The 15,464-nt window shown below is 36.9% G+C and overlaps 2 protein-coding genes and 1 non-coding gene across 4 annotated transcripts in view; all 3 read left to right on the forward strand.

The window, feature by feature from the left end:
• The first annotated feature begins 37 nt into the window (after positions 1-37).
• On the forward strand, positions 38-5,404 carry rpl13 (ribosomal protein L13). Of its 2 annotated transcripts, none has more exons than XM_017404498.3 (6): positions 38-145; positions 591-708; positions 1,402-1,543; positions 3,929-4,102; positions 4,706-4,762; positions 5,197-5,404. In XM_017404498.3, the coding sequence occupies exons 2-6, from the start codon at positions 605-607 to the stop codon at positions 5,353-5,355; spliced, it is 636 nt and encodes a 211-aa protein (XP_017259987.1). In that variant the 5' UTR covers positions 38-145; positions 591-604; the 3' UTR covers positions 5,356-5,404. The 2 variants fall into 2 exon arrangements, with proteins under 2 accessions (XP_017259987.1, XP_017259994.1); XM_017404505.3 differs by having other exon boundaries at positions 120-141.
• LOC112450138 lies at positions 4,984-5,062 on the forward strand. The gene has a single exon (XR_003038691.1). It is a non-coding gene; the product is annotated as a small nucleolar RNA MBII-202 (small nucleolar RNA).
• A 5,317-nt stretch (positions 5,405-10,721) lies between the features above and the next one.
• cpne7 (copine VII) overlaps positions 10,722-15,464 on the forward strand; it is a 29,503-nt gene continuing 24,760 nt past the window's right edge. Inside the window, exons 1-2 of the mRNA XM_017404488.2 lie at positions 10,722-10,894; positions 12,346-12,671. Of these exons, the coding sequence (XP_017259977.1) occupies positions 12,495-12,671 (177 nt within the window). The 5' untranslated portion in view covers positions 10,722-10,894; positions 12,346-12,494. The remainder of the gene's footprint in view (positions 10,895-12,345; positions 12,672-15,464) is intronic.

A 15,464-nucleotide genomic window follows, 5' to 3' on the forward strand; every position in this document is an offset into this window, starting at 1 on the left:
TTTCTGTGGGTGAGGGATGAATGCTCTTACTTCGCATAAACTCTTTGATAGAATCTCTGTTCGTTCATTGGTTGATTTTCACATATCCTACAATCCACCGCCTTTCAACTTCCTTTTTCCTTTCGGCCATTTTCCTCCCTTGTAGGTATGAGAAATTATTCTGACAAGATTGTAGAATAATCTACTTCAATCCTCGGTATTGAAAGTCTGCTCGTTAAATTCGCTTACATTTTCAGATAGTGTGTGTTCTCGACTTTCAAATGAGACGATTATTGTCAAACTTTATTCAGCGAAATAGGAGAGCGGCTAATGTTTTCAGTGTTGATGCTTGAATCTAATGGTGACGGTTAGCATTGCTAACCTAAGTCAGTTTTTGAAACTCGTACTTTTAGTAATGGGCCCCCTAATAAACAGACATTTACACAATAACTGTAAAAATGTAAAGGAAAGGCATTGGGTCTCTTAGTAAGTGCCGTATGCACCAGCGGCTGTTAAAAAGGTGTTAGCATGTCCTAGCATCGAATGGGCTATGCTATGTGCAAGCCGGCATGAGTGCTGGATTTAAAGCTGTTTGCCACGCTGTGTTGCAGGGAAGTAGGCAGCCATGGCCCCCAGCCGGAATGGAATGATTTTGAACCCCCATTTCCACAAAGACTGGAAGAAAAGAGTCCGCACCTGGTTCAACCAGCCAGCCAGGAAGATCCGCAGGTGAGGACGGCTAGTTCAGGCCAACTGGGCTCACACAACTTTACATTCCCCAGAAGGAAGCTTTATTCTCAGTACAATATATTGTTTAAAAAATGGTGATGGGGTTCTTTCAGCCTGATGTCATTTTGTGCTGTTTTTGTAAAATACCACGTTTGGCGAGGCTTTCAGACACGAACCAGGATTATTTCATAGTGGTGCTATAAAATGTGCTAATCTGTCAAAATTACAATACACACATGTTGTCAAAAAAAAACTTATAGAGAAATCTCAATCTGCAGGTTTATGCTTTAAAAAAATTGGCTCAATCAATTTTGTGCTCCTGCTACTAATCAGATGTTTTACACAGTATTTTCAAAGTTTGTCAAGTTGCACACAAAATGGTCAATGTATTGTGTGGTTTTTAAGGATACATCTCAAGGTAAAACACCAGAATAAGACAAATTACAATATTAAACGTGAAATATTTGATTAAATGGTCTTTCGAATAATTCAAAATCAATAAAACTATTCTAGTTTTAATGTGACAAAACCAGTGTTATTTTCTTTTTAATTGCACATCTCTGTTCTAAATGCAGTTTTGGTTAAAAGTATTAACTTCATTGCTTTAAGTATTATTCCACAGCTGACTTGTTGGAATTTAATTTTATGTATGCCTTTCATCAATACTGAAGTTTCTAACTTTTTCCTTCCAAGGCGAAAGGCTCGGCAAGCCAAGGCCCGTCGTATTGCTCCTCGTCCTGTTTCTGGACCTCTGAGACCACAGGTCAGGTGTCCCACTATCAGGTACCACACCAAGGTCCGTGCCGGACGTGGCTTCACACTGGAGGAACTGAAGGTAATACTTTAAGTTTTACTCTTTTTGTGGTAAAGTCTACAGCACAATACATTGCAGTACATTTAGCATTTCAGGAATCAGACTTCCTTATAAATATATAAAGTGGCCTTGAGCAGTAATTCTGTAGACTTTTACCCCTTAGCTGCTGCCCAGTTATTTACCTTATTATAATCAATGTCTTATTTTTAATGCCTCTGACATCTAAATTATTCAAGCAAAGAATGTAACATACTCAACACAAAGCAAACAATGTTACAAGGCCATTTTTAAATGTAACTATAGGCACTTTATTACTAACAGCCTGTTGGTAACAACACAAAAACAAATTCAATTAATTTATTTTAACCAACAAAAACAATTACAGATAATATAAATCAACCAGCGTACCAAAATGTTTGCATCAACAAGGTGTTTGCAAATAGCTGTTCATATCATAAAAGTTGCTGAGATTGGAAAAGCTGAAAAAGGTGGCAGGCCTAAAACATGATGAAGAGTATCTGAAAGTCATATCCTTAAGATATGAGAGGACCGGGGAGATTTATCAGACCGTTTGATTGACCTACTGTTTGCCAAAAGTGTTCTCTATGAAATGGCTGCTGTCAAAGCTTATTTAATTTATTTTTAAGTATAATCTTGAAGTATACCACATTACTTAAATTACTTAAATTGGTCAGCATCTCTCATGAAATGAATCAAAATTTTTAACTTTTGGTTCAAAGTCTTTTGTGTCATTGTCTGTGGGTGCAATCCAGTCAGTGGTGTGTGTGTGTTTCAGTGATCTTGTCAAAATTATTGTAACTATGAGAACAGAAAAGCTAGTCAGATTTTTATTGATTGTGCAGTACTGTTTGGAAAGCGCTTGTTACGGTTTAATTTTTCAACATGTCAATAGTTCCCAAACACATACAATGCAGTCAAAGCGTATTGGATTATCAGCACTGAAGTTTTAAATAGGCCTCCCCAGAGCCTGAGCCACAACAATCTTGAATCAGCGTGGGATCATCTAACAAATAATGGAACAAAAGATGCCAAATATCCTAAAACAATGTTTGTCATGTCCTTCAAGACATCTGGAAATTACTTGCGATAAATATATAAGAAAGCTTGTTTAATAGCTTGGCTGTTTTGATCAATAAAGTGGCTCATAAATATAGTCTTTAAAGCTGTTTAGAATTGAATGCTTTTCAATCAACGTACTGAATTTGGATTTTTACCTGTTTATGTTTGACAGAAAATATAATGGGAATGACTCATTGTTTAAATAATGGTGCAGTATTTTTTTTTTTGACCTTCTGTTTTTTAAACAAGTGGAAAAACCCTAATGTATGTTCGTAGTTGGTCTGTTGTTTGATGATGTTAAAACTTGTTTGTATGCTGGAATGACAGTCTATAATCTAGGGCTTGTCTTTATCTCCACGCCAGAAGTGCTATTGACAGTTTCTGTGGATGAAAAACAGAAAAACAAAACTCTGCCTTTATGTGATGAATCATGCAACCCACCCATCCAAAAAACTCAATAGCTGAAAAGGAACATGAAGTGCTTCTCAGACTCGGTGCTGCTGCCAACATGTACCTCAGCTTTTCTCTCGTGTACTTTTCATGCTGTGGGAGGAAAACTAATGGCTAATGGGTTTCACCCCAGACCGTGTGGACCTCTGAGTTTGTTTTTATTCATGAGACATTGGCTCAAACAGGACTTTGTGTTTCTCAGAGGGATTGCTTTGTTTTTTTAAGCAGAATTCAATGCACATTTATAACTCCCCATAATTTTTCAACTCTAATTAAAAGCTTGAATATACAAATCTACTAAATCACAATTGCGAGTTATTGAAGAAGTTAATATTTTATCTCGGAACTCAAGCATCAGCCAAATTAGTATCAACAAAAACTACATGTGCAAGCCTTGTTCTGGTGTCAAATTTGGGTTGGTTGAACATTACAAGAGACTAATGAACAGTTGGTATGAAAATAAATAAAAAACATTATTATTCCAACACTTCAGCCAGTCAAGACTTGGTTCAGATATAAAACTAGTTTGTGTACATCTGGGTAAAGCTATTGGCTGCCAGTGTTTATATAAATGTTGTTTCACATATTTTTATCTGTCCAGTTTAATTACAGAATGATGTATTGGTACCTGGAGCAGTACAGACATAATCGGAAGTTAAAGAATCACCTAATGTTTCACATATCTGCAGTCAGATAACAGATGTCTGGAATCTGTTTTTGCTTGATGAACATTTTGAAACCCTTTCTGAGGACTTCTGTTTGTTACAAATATATAATACTGAATAGAGAATGCAAAGTTATGATTCAAAGTTTATTGTGACAGCGGATGAGCCTAAATGTTGAGCTAACCACAGCGTGCTGCTCTCTGTCCCGCAGGCGGCTGGAATCCACAAAAAGACGGCCCGCACTATTGGCATTGCAGTCGACCCTCGTCGCCGCAACAGATCCACAGAATCTCTTCAGTCCAACGTGCAGCGTCTGAAGGAGTACCGCTCCAAGCTCATCCTGTTCCCCAGGAAGGCATCTGCACCCAAGAAGGGAGACAGCTCTGTAAGTCTTCATCTCTTTACGTCCAAGTAGTAGAGCACTTTGCAGATTTTTATGGGGGGTTTTTTGTGGCTTTTTGGTCAAGTCTTATCATTTGTCTTCAAAAAATAAATGTAAATGCATTTAAGCTGGTGCATTTTACCAGTGAAGTACTACTGCTTGGATTCATGAGCCTAAGTGGTCATTTTAACGTTTTTGATAGTTTTTTGGTAAACCTGCACATGTTTTTAGACTGTTATAATTGTCACTTTAGGTGCTCTTTGATTGGTTTTCTAGATTGGTTGCATCCTCAGTATTTCTTTTTACCTCATCAATTTTTTTTTGAGGTTGTAGAAATGTTTCAGTTTATGTCTATGTTGTGTAAACTGGCAGCCACAAAAAGCCAACATGTGACCACTTTAAATGACCTTCATTATAAATGTAATCAGTCTGTAAGTTTAGCACCATGTTAATTGTGTTCATGTAGACCAAACAGGTCTTTGTATGTTTTCACCAAATGCTGGGGATGGGCAGAGGTTTGCCAGCCTTGTGTAGAATTATATTTATGGCTTTGCTGTGTGACATGAATGTCTTTTTTGAGAAATAAATGACATGTAAATGTTTCAGGAGGAGGAACTGAAGATGGCCACTCAGCTCACTGGTCCAGTCATGCCCATCAGAACTGTAAGTTGCGATACTTTAAAAGTTCCCACATCATATTCATGTATGCATATTTATGCAGAAGCACCACTACTAGAAAAATGTGATTGTTTGAGTTCATGCTTGAAATTCCCAGCAGACAAAATCTTATCATTAAGGAGTATCACTTGATCTATTGTGGGTTTTTTTGGTGATAACTGAAAAGGCTGAAATAAGAGGCTTTTTTTTGCACCGTAGCAGTCAGATGATGACATTCTCCGGAATCTCTGTACTACTTTGATGAAACATTTGAACCCTTTTTCTGATGACTGCTTTAGACTAAGTGGGATGGAACAACCTTTAAACCCTTGGATCAATGCAAATTGAATTTCCTGAAATTTGTTTCTAGTGAATAACAAAATCCAGAATGTGTAACAAAACGTAAGCTCTGTGTGAAAACTTTACATTTTCCTCTTCAGGTACACAAGAAGGAGAAGGCCCGGGTTATCTCTGAGGATGAGAAGAACTTCAAGGCGTTCGCCAGCCTGCGTATGGCCCGAGCCAACGCTCGTCTCTTTGGCATTCGTGCCAAGAGAGCCAAAGAGGCAGCTGAGCAGGATGTGGAAAAGAAGAAGTGAAAATAGTATGTCACTATGGAACTTTGCAAAATAAAATCTTTAAAAAGAGCAACGTGATATTGTTGTGATTTTAATTAATTTAAAGGAATTTAGGTTGGAGCTCCAGTATTTGTCTGTGGTTTGCTTGTGGCGACAGATGGACAAAACCTGTGGAATAGTTCAAGTCAACCATAAAATACGACTTGAATTAAATTGTTTCCCTTTGGGGGAAAAGGTGGGAACATTGAATTTATGATGGCCATCAAAAACCTGACAGCTTAAATAAAGAAGCTCCAAGTTTTTCAAAACTGTCCTTGACAGAACTTTATTATAACTTTTAACTTGAAGGAATCACATGTAGGGTTATACATTTATTAAGTTATGTCAAAGTGATATTACTGGGGTTGTTCAGGCTTATTTAGCATTTTTAATGAGTTTCAGACATAGCTGAAGGAAAAATACTCTGACCTCATGTCAGTGCATCAGTTTGATGAAAACCAGCTGATTATTTTCCCCAGCAGCAGGGGGCGCAAGCAGCACAGATTATTGTTCATTGATGCATTCCTTCAATTTAAGGTACTGGAAATTTTTTGTATTTTAATAGTTTTGCTTTAACTGAATACCTTTTAATCCAGGAAATGTCAAATTCTATGATTTACCTGTATGTTTCCAAAAAATGTCCAACTCTGCAAGCAGGAGCAACTAATTTATTCTTTTTTTCTGGTTAAGGAAAGAAGATGTTGAGCGGAGTTCAAACTGTGAAGGTGTTTAAAAAAAACTGCACTAAAGAATTTTTAATTAACTGTTAATGTATGAGGTGGTCAGAAGTGGACAGTAAAAATAAAAATCCTCTGCAGGGAAGCAAAGCTGAATTTTAATCAGATTGTGATGTAGATATTGACTAAAAGTATTAGGAAGCTTTAAAGGGTTTTCTTTTACAATACAAAACATGTTTATGCTTGATTCGGTTTGTTTTATAGGTTTAGATAAATTAAAAAATAAGTAACAATGCAGTAAAACACACCTGCATTTATAAGATTTCCTATTTCTAGGTTATTATTAATGTTAGAAAGGGTTTGTATCAAATTTTAAAAGCATTTAGGTAAAAAAATCAAAGGAGATTGGGTGAAATTAGGAGTCCTTGTATGTGTCATTGACCCAGCAGTCTGAAGGTCTATAAATTATTCAGTAAATGATGATAAGTGGACAGTTTGCTTGATGTGGACCAGGCGGGGGTGATGGATGCAGCTGAAACAGAACCTCTGATGGTTCACTTAGTCCTTCAGATGGGTCATTACTTAAACAGATTTGACTGGACACTCTGAGTTTTGATAGATGTTCCAACGTTTCCTTAATGTGTTTAAAATAACCAAATAAGACACATCCATTAGTCAATATCAGCCCAACATTTTATCATTGGTTGTTAAATTTCAGTCACAGCTTTGAGGAAAACTGAAAAAAAAGTCCATCAGGAAAGATTAATTTAGCTTTGGGAGCCATTTTAATAATAATCTGTTTAATTATTGAATCCAGTTCCAGGTGAATGGCAAATTTGCCACTTTGCTGAAATATTCTGAAGTGTTTGAATACCTTTCACAGTTTTAGCTGCTACTGTTTCATAAGTGCTCTTAAATTTTATGATACATGGAGACCTGATGGAGAACATTATGTATCATTAGTTGTTTTTTCTCTCTCTCTGCAATCCTTTTAAATAATAAAAAAAAAATGTTTATTTTTACCCTTTACCCATGCACAGTGTCAGTTTCATCACAGTGATGAATAGTTTGTATGTCTACACAATCAAGGTCTTAAAAAGTGAGTAATTTGGTATAAGTATAGAAAATGGTCCTGAAGTATGGCAAAACATTTGTGTTTCCAGACTCCATTTCTTATTGTGTTTTCTAAAACATTATTTATTTAACCAAAAGCATCAATCCCTGCTGTATGTTTTGTTCAGACTTTGTAGTTCTTTTCCTGATGTTTGCAGCATACAGATGATAAAAACACCACAGCAAATTTACAGATATTTTTGTAGACATATTTTATGTAGTTTCCAAATGGAAAATGTGTAGAATTCTTGTTTAACACAGAGAGGAATAAAACTTAAAAGTTCAGTCATCGTCATGAGCCGGACAAACTGTCTGTAAATTTCCAAAAATATACCCCTGTACAAAAATACCTCCACTTAAAGGAGCTGCTGGTGGAAAAAAAACTGTCAATAATGTTGCACAAAAGCACAGGCTGAGAGGAAAGTGAGGGTCCGGTCACATTCAGAGATCCTCCTTTTTCAGTCATTGTGTCTGCAAAGTGGTCAGTGAGCCCGACCAGTGGATGTGAGTGAGGAGAAGCAGCAGTGGGTGGGAGGAGGAGAGAGGGGGGTGGGGGGGTGGATAGATAATCCATGTGTAAACACATGAAATGTCCTGTGAGGTGCTGAACTGATGAAGCAGCAGATGGTCGTTGTTTGGAGCTGTGGCGTAACAGGGCTCAGGTGTGTGCCCCGGAGCAGACATTTCTTCCCACCTCTGAATGCTCGTGCACGAAGAGGCAGTGAGGGCAGTGAGGGTGAAAACTGCTGGAAGAGCCGGAGTCTAGGTGACATTTAAACACTGATGTGCTGTTTATTCCAAGTATCTCATAAACACTGTTACACTGTGAGAGTAAACTAAGCAAGTTTTATGTGTTTTTTCTTCTCTTAATCACATGGTGATCAGCTCAACAGATCAGATAATTAAAAAGCAGAGAGCCGAGAGTGTTTTATTTTTCATTCTGCTGCAATAATTTGATTGACCTTCCTGCCTGCTTTGAAATACTCTCAAAGATTCCAACTCTTGAAAACAAAGTTGAAAAGCTGCGAGTAAAATAATAATAATAAAAAAAATGTTTTCTTTCTTTCTGAAGGACATATTGGGTCTATGAGAGCTAAAATCCTTTATGAATTAAAGGAAGGTTTTAACCACATTTGTAGTTAAAAGCCATGCAAACTAAACTTTTTGACTCTCTAAATACTAATGTTTTACAGATGAGTGGCTCCTGATTTCATTGGATCACTTAATATTCTAATATTATTTTTCTAAACCTGCCTTGTCTTCTATGGCCTTCACTTCTGTTATGTCAGTCCAGTCTATCGATGTTATGCAATGTTTAGAAATGCATTCATGGAAATAATATATTGGTGGGTGGACAGAGAAAGGATTCAAGCACCGACACTGTGTAGAAACAATGCATTATGTAACATACATACAGTAGCAGTAAAGTGATTGAAAATTGATTCCTTGATTCAGGATCATTTTTACTGTCATGTTCACAAACTAACATTGACACATGTGTGTTTAATAAAGAAAAGTCCTCTGTATTCATTCAGCTTGGGATATTTTTAATCTGACTGGGAGAAAAACCTTACTCTTTAAACTCTTACATGCTTTCTAGTTTTTTTTTTGTTTTTGTTTTTTTATCACTGAGGCTACATAAAACTGTCCAAATTAGCAACACAGATTTTGTTTAAGTTCTTCAACTTGTCTTCTAGTGTTTATTTGTTTAATAAGGCCCATCATTTTAAATTCCTGTTGTTACATAATGTTAAAAAAAGATATCCAAACACAAGAAGGCTGTACTTAATCTGAGCAGAGACTTTGACAGCTAAAACAAATGTGTGTTTCCTTGTCTTGTTCTGTAATGCTTATCGGCCATAATGAATGCAGATTTTTGCAATCTATATTGAAATGAATGCTAACATTATGAAGCTGACTGGCACTGTGTTCCTCATCGTGCTTTACAGAAGTCATTGATAAACAGAGTTGGTCCATGTTTGAGCAATAGTGTGATTTATTTTAAGAATATATTGTTACTGGAGCAAAAAACTACCTAATATATCAGCCTAAAATATTTGACCTGATCCCAACTAACCAGCTGTGGCACAAAGAAAGTCTTAAAAAGGGTGTCTAAATGTAAAATAAACATACTCATCAGATGATTCATCGTACATTTTATCATCACAAGAATTTAACAAATATGTTTTAGATCAATACAACTTATTCAACCCATATTAATAGCCTGATAGCATTGATGTATAGCCTTTTTGCAACTGAATAGAAATGCATTGATATTTTAACAGAATTTCATCTTATTTTGTGGTATTTTTTTCTCTCTAACAAAAATCTGCTAAGTTTGTTTTGTTTTTCCACTGTACACCCTTAGGCATAACTAACACAGTTCTGTAGGAATATATTTTGCTTTCCACAGTCATAAGCAAAATCTTAGAAAAGTCCTAAAGTATTGACTTTAGATATGGTCTGTAAAGATATGAAGCATCGTGTTGATTTATGGGATAAGTTAGTGGGATGAATCAACTTGTACACAAAGTTTAAAGAGATAGAATACATCTTGTACAGTGGGATTTTGTATAAAGGTTATGAACACTTAATAATCTTACCTGACATAGATAGGTCTGAACAGTCTTAGTCTGGAGAAAAAGAGCTACAGTTTGACCATATTGACAAGCTCATGGCTAGTCTGAATGGGACCATAACCAAACCAGATTATCACTGTTTTTAACAACCCCATCCTTAAAGATTGCAATTATAATTTTAAAAACCTTTACACCATTTTCAGCTTTGCATACATTGTGAAACTGGCAGGCGATGTAAAGACAATGTAACAGATTATCATGTGAACCACTCTGAAATTTTAGAGACTGGAGTTGTTTTAAAATTCAGGAATCCACTTTGGGCTTGGCCATGTTTAAACTAGCCATTAGCTCATCAATCCAGTCAGAATAAAGGAATGAGTAATGAGGAAGTCACCACTTGTTTGTGAGCTGAAGAAGCTAAAAAAAGGGAAAAAAAAGGAATCCTTAATTTTTTTGTTGGAGGAGCTACGCAACAAAGTCAACTTATGAAGGTATTGGAAGAAGTTAAATTCATGAAAAGTATAATGAATGAAAAATAAATAAAGTCAAAATGTTGGGAAAATGCATTGAAGATTTGGACTACTATAAAAAATGTAGGACTTGATTAGCACAAAAGCAAAACAACTATTTTCCCAAACTGAGGTCTGCAAAGAGCTGCCTACAGCAGATAAGATAACCTTTCCAACAAACCTCGCTTTAAAACCCGAAATATCTCTTTAACCCCAAAGAGGGAGAGAAAAGAAAACTACAGCATGTCCCGCATTTCTTGTATTTCTTTGTGGGTCACAGTTCTGTTTGTCAGTAAATCACAGAAACAATCTGCAGAGATTCCCCTGCATCTGTCTCAGGTTTAATGTGAGCTATCAGATGTCCTCCTCTGTTGCACTTCCACGGACTTGTTTCTCCCCCTTTTAAACACTCGGTTTCGAACTGAAGTAATCTCGTTCCGGCAGGAAAAAAACAAAAACAAAAAAAGCCCACCCTTACATCAGCATCTGGACTCCCTCTATTCTCCATCTCCTGCGAGCCGAGCCCACTCCCTCCTCACCAGCAGAGCCAATGAGTTTTAGTGGAAAAATAACAAAAAAAGATCAACCAGTGTTTTGTGGGAGCGGATTTAACAAGTGTTCATGAGCAAAAGAACAACAGCAGGTAGGGTCAGAGTTTCTTGCTTTTTTTTTTTTTTTTTTTTTCCGGGTATTTCAGTTTGTTGTTATTGTTGTTGACGCGCTTTCACCTTTAAAATCTGTTTGACTTGAAGTCAGTCACCACAATTATTAAAGTAGACCAGTCGAGGTTGTTTCTGTTATGAACACTGAAGACAGATTTTCCGCTATGAACACAAGCCTGACAACACTGAACATTTTTAGCGAAGATAATCGATTAGTGATGAATTATTTACGAACCGAGTAGGAGCTTTTCTTGTTCAGCGCTCACTGAGTTGTTGGGTTCAATTTGCAGCTCCTTCGCGCATTCATTATCGCTTTAGTGGTGAATTCGCAAGTTTTGCTTCATAAGACACCGGCACCACGATACTTGGTACATTTAGAGCCTTTTTGAGTTAAGTTTTAAGGTGAATTTGATCGAGTAACCTGGTTTCGAGGCTCGTGGCTGTCCAGAAGTCGGACTCTGTCCAAGGTGCTGAAAGTAAAAATAAAACAAAACAAACACGTCCGTCTTCTGAAAATGTGACACGTTCTGCAAACGGTGCTGGTGGACACATTTAGCCCACACTCCGGTTCTTTCTTTGCATTTCATTGTAGTTAAACCGGGTCAACAGTTGTGTTTATGGACACATCAGCAGGGCGGCTGCTGGCTGGGATGGTTCTGGCTTTGAGTCTTTGTTAAAACCAGCCAGGTGTTGTGTAGGTTTTAGATTTTATGCAACCTTTTCACTTCTTCCAATAAAAGAAGGTAAAATAAGAAATCTATTTTAAAAATATGTTTATTTCAATTTATATTATTTGCTGTGCAAAATAGATGACGTCAAAGCAAATACAAAAAAATCTTTGCTTTATATATGTATATATGTGTGTGTGTGTGCGTGTTCCAAGAAGCCAGACTTTGTTGTATTTTTTATTGTAATTTTTTTACACCTGACCTGAAGTGACATAAGAAGACACTTTTTAAAAATATAATGATTAGGTATTGGACTGAAAATAAGTAAACAAAAGAAGCAGCCAGTTATAAAAGAGCACTCTTTAAAAGACCTTCAGAAAGCCTCTTGTACTGGTAATCAAGACCACTTAAAAAAAGAAAGTCTGGGTTTTTTGGAAGCAAAATATGAAGAAATTAGGGATGCCTTCAGACTTTTGAACAACACCATGTCTTTGTCAGAGTGACTCCCTTTTATTTAAATGTTGGAATTAAGGACATTCTAGAAAAAGAGCAAAAACTCAGTTTAGCCTTCCTAAATGAGTTTTTTCAGGAATCTGACCTAGACTGAAAGCCTGCGACCTTCATGTCCCGTGTTATATCACCACTGAGGTGAGATGAGACTCTACACAAGGGAACAGCTCTGACAGACAGTTATAACAGCTTGAGTTTGATTTGGTCCCCTGAGACTCAACAAGAATCTCTATTCTTGTGACGTCTGTACAAAGTCAAAGAGGTCCATCTTCTGTGAGTGTGCCAAGTCATAACTGAGATCCTGCAACCGATCGCTTCATCTTCCTATCCCACCTTCTGGAGCAATACCACCAGCTTCTCGTCCCACTGCACTGCCGGTTGGCAGCTCCTCTCACCTTGAGCCATGATGAATGATGTTCAGGAGGCAACCTCCCCTGCGACCAGCCTGAGCGGCCCGGCGACATGTGTCACCAAAGTGGAGCTGCGGGTTTCATGCAAAGGTCTGCTGGACCGCGACACGCTGAATAAGTCGGACCCCTGTGTTGTACTCATGGTGCAGAACAATGGACAGTGGATTGAGGTGAGGCTCCTGTTTTATTTATTTATGTTTTATTTTGATAAATACATAACTGAGACTTTCAGGGCATCTCATTTCTTCAACCAAACAGCAAAATATAACTTGTGATATTTAGCCACCATTTTTTAATCATATTTGTAAAATTTCTAATGAACCATTCTTTGAATGACATGAATAGACATGCAGTATCTTTGATTAATGTGAGTAACATGTTTTCTCAGTGGTTTGGTAATTGCACAACAGATACAAGAACATTTGCTCCATATATCCCTGAAACATAAACATGAGATTCTAAAATCAATCCATCCTACTTGTATAATAATTTAGGTTATTGTCATTTCTATCACCTTTAAGTTACTTCAAAATGAGACACACAAGATGAACCAGGAAGTTAAAACCTGTTATTGGTTTGTTGATCTTGCAGCACTTTTATTGTAAACTTTTCTTTTAAATGATCATGCTCTGCAGCAGTGTGATGAGGTCTACATTTGTAATCAGCTGTGTGTAATTTAATGATTTTAAAAACAGATAGTGTTCTCAACCCTCTTAGAGTCGCTGTGTGCATATTTAACATACATTTGCCTTAAATTAATGTTAAGCTGATCTCAACTTTGGGAATTAGGTCTCTCATTTCCTTCTTAATTAGGCAATTAGGTTCATGAGGAGAGGCCAGAACTCAGGTCTTCACTAAGTGGAGGATGTGTTAAAGTATGGCACAGAACATCTAATTATGGAATTGATTTTTTATTTTTTACTCCTGAAGTCTTCATCTTAGAAAGAAGCTGTTTTTTTCCAGGAAAATTGGAGACAATAATTAACTGAAACTCTGGCAGATGATTGCAACACGAGACCCATTTGTTGGAAATGCTTGCTTTAATGTTTGGGCAAAACGAATGGGGATTCTCGAGGTGCTATTTATAGGTGGAAATGATAAAAACAATTGGCTGACAGTGCTGAGGAGGCTTTTCTGGCTTTTTTTTTTGTAACGTGATGGGAGGTTGAAACATGAGATGACTGACCTGAGTTTAATGTAGCATGAGTGTATGAGGGGTTATTTTTAGCCTCACTTTATGACGTAAAAATCACATGAAATAACTCCCAAAATGCCGTTTTTTGTCCATCCATCCATCCATCCATCCATCCATCCATCCATCCATCCATCCATTCATCCATCCATCCATCCATCCATCCATCCATCCATCCATCCATCCATCCATCCATCCATCCATCCATCCATCCATCCATCCATCCATCCATCCATCCACCCTTTACAGTATGCACAAGTTGTCCGACACTTTGCTGTCAGATTCTTCATATCTGGGAGGTTGCTGCTTTTCCAAATTGTTTACTTACATCAATAACTGAGTAAGAAGCAGAGCCCACTCATATCGCCAACATATCAACCTCTTTGTTTTCTCTGAGCTCTGGCTGTATGGCTCCAGTGACTTGCAAGTCCACTTGTCTCATAAGGACAACCAGGGAAAAATCCAGAAACAAGGTGGAGCCGGTGTGACATTATGCATTTTTTAACTGCCACAGACAACTTCTTTTTGCATAACGGGATCTTTATATTCCCTGAAAGTTCACACAAATCCAATCTTTCTGTTAATAGTTCAAAATACTGCTGACTGTTGAAATGCATTTCTCTTGTCTCTTTATTATTCCAGCAATAAGAAGGTGTCACAGACTTCATCACAACCTTTCCTATATGAGTCTGATTATCTTTCATCAATAAACAGACTCATTCCAAATCTGTGCATCCAGATGGCACACTGAGTGAGAGAGATTGCAGGAAAAGACAATCAAGAGAAAGTGAGGGTAAATGAGGCCTGTTGTTCATTTATTTCTTTGTAGTGTTTGCTTGCACAGTCTGGTGTTTGTCAACAATGATGAATAGCAAAAACTGGTTATTTTCAACACTGAGCTAGACATTTTTTTTCTTTCAAACAAATAAATCTAGCAAAACATATAGTAAGCACAAATAAATGTTTGGCAGTTATTAACATACTATGTACTACTGTAAAATGTTTAAAGGTAAAAAATAAGAATAGAGGAAAACAACAACAATGACAATGACTGATAACCTACCATTTTCTAAACTTTAATCAAATCACCTTGTGAATGAAAGTTTTAAGCCAACATCTAAACAAAATCATGAAACAATATATCAGATGCTATGTGTAAACATGGATAGTGGGATATGATATTTTTAGTTGTTCAGTGATTATAGAACAAACATGTGTAGAAAATCCCATACAAGAGGAAGGCATTTTATTATTTTGTTTCCTTCAAAGGCGTGGATCAGTACAAGTAAATACAGTCATTCTGCGTCATTGTCAGTGTCCTAAAAAGAAATCCTTTTTATTCCCATATCAACAGAACTGTTGTGAGCAAAAGATGTCTCATCCATCCATCTATTTATTCACTCATCCATCAATTTTTGGTGCCTACTTTGTCAAGTTATATTCATCCATGGACAGGTTGCCAGTTTGTTGCAGAGACACACAATCAATCGGGCTCACTCTAAGTTCAATTTAGAATATCTGATTAACCCAACATGTATGTTTTTGAAATGTGAGAGGAATTCACTGGAGTATCCAGAAAAATCCCACGAAGGAAGGCCTCAGGTGAGATTCGAAGAGGATACCTTACTGCTGTAGATAGGTAGGTAGGTAGGTACATTTATTTATATAGCACTTTTCAGCACGAGGCGACTCAAAGTGCTTTACAACACAGAACAAAATTACAGACAAAGTTACAGAAACAAAATTACAGACAGGTACAAGATACAATGAT

Source organism: Kryptolebias marmoratus, linkage group LG15 (assembly GCF_001649575.2).
Source record: "Kryptolebias marmoratus isolate JLee-2015 linkage group LG15, ASM164957v2, whole genome shotgun sequence".
In the NCBI taxonomy this organism is placed as follows: Eukaryota; Metazoa; Chordata; class Actinopteri; order Cyprinodontiformes; family Rivulidae; genus Kryptolebias; species Kryptolebias marmoratus.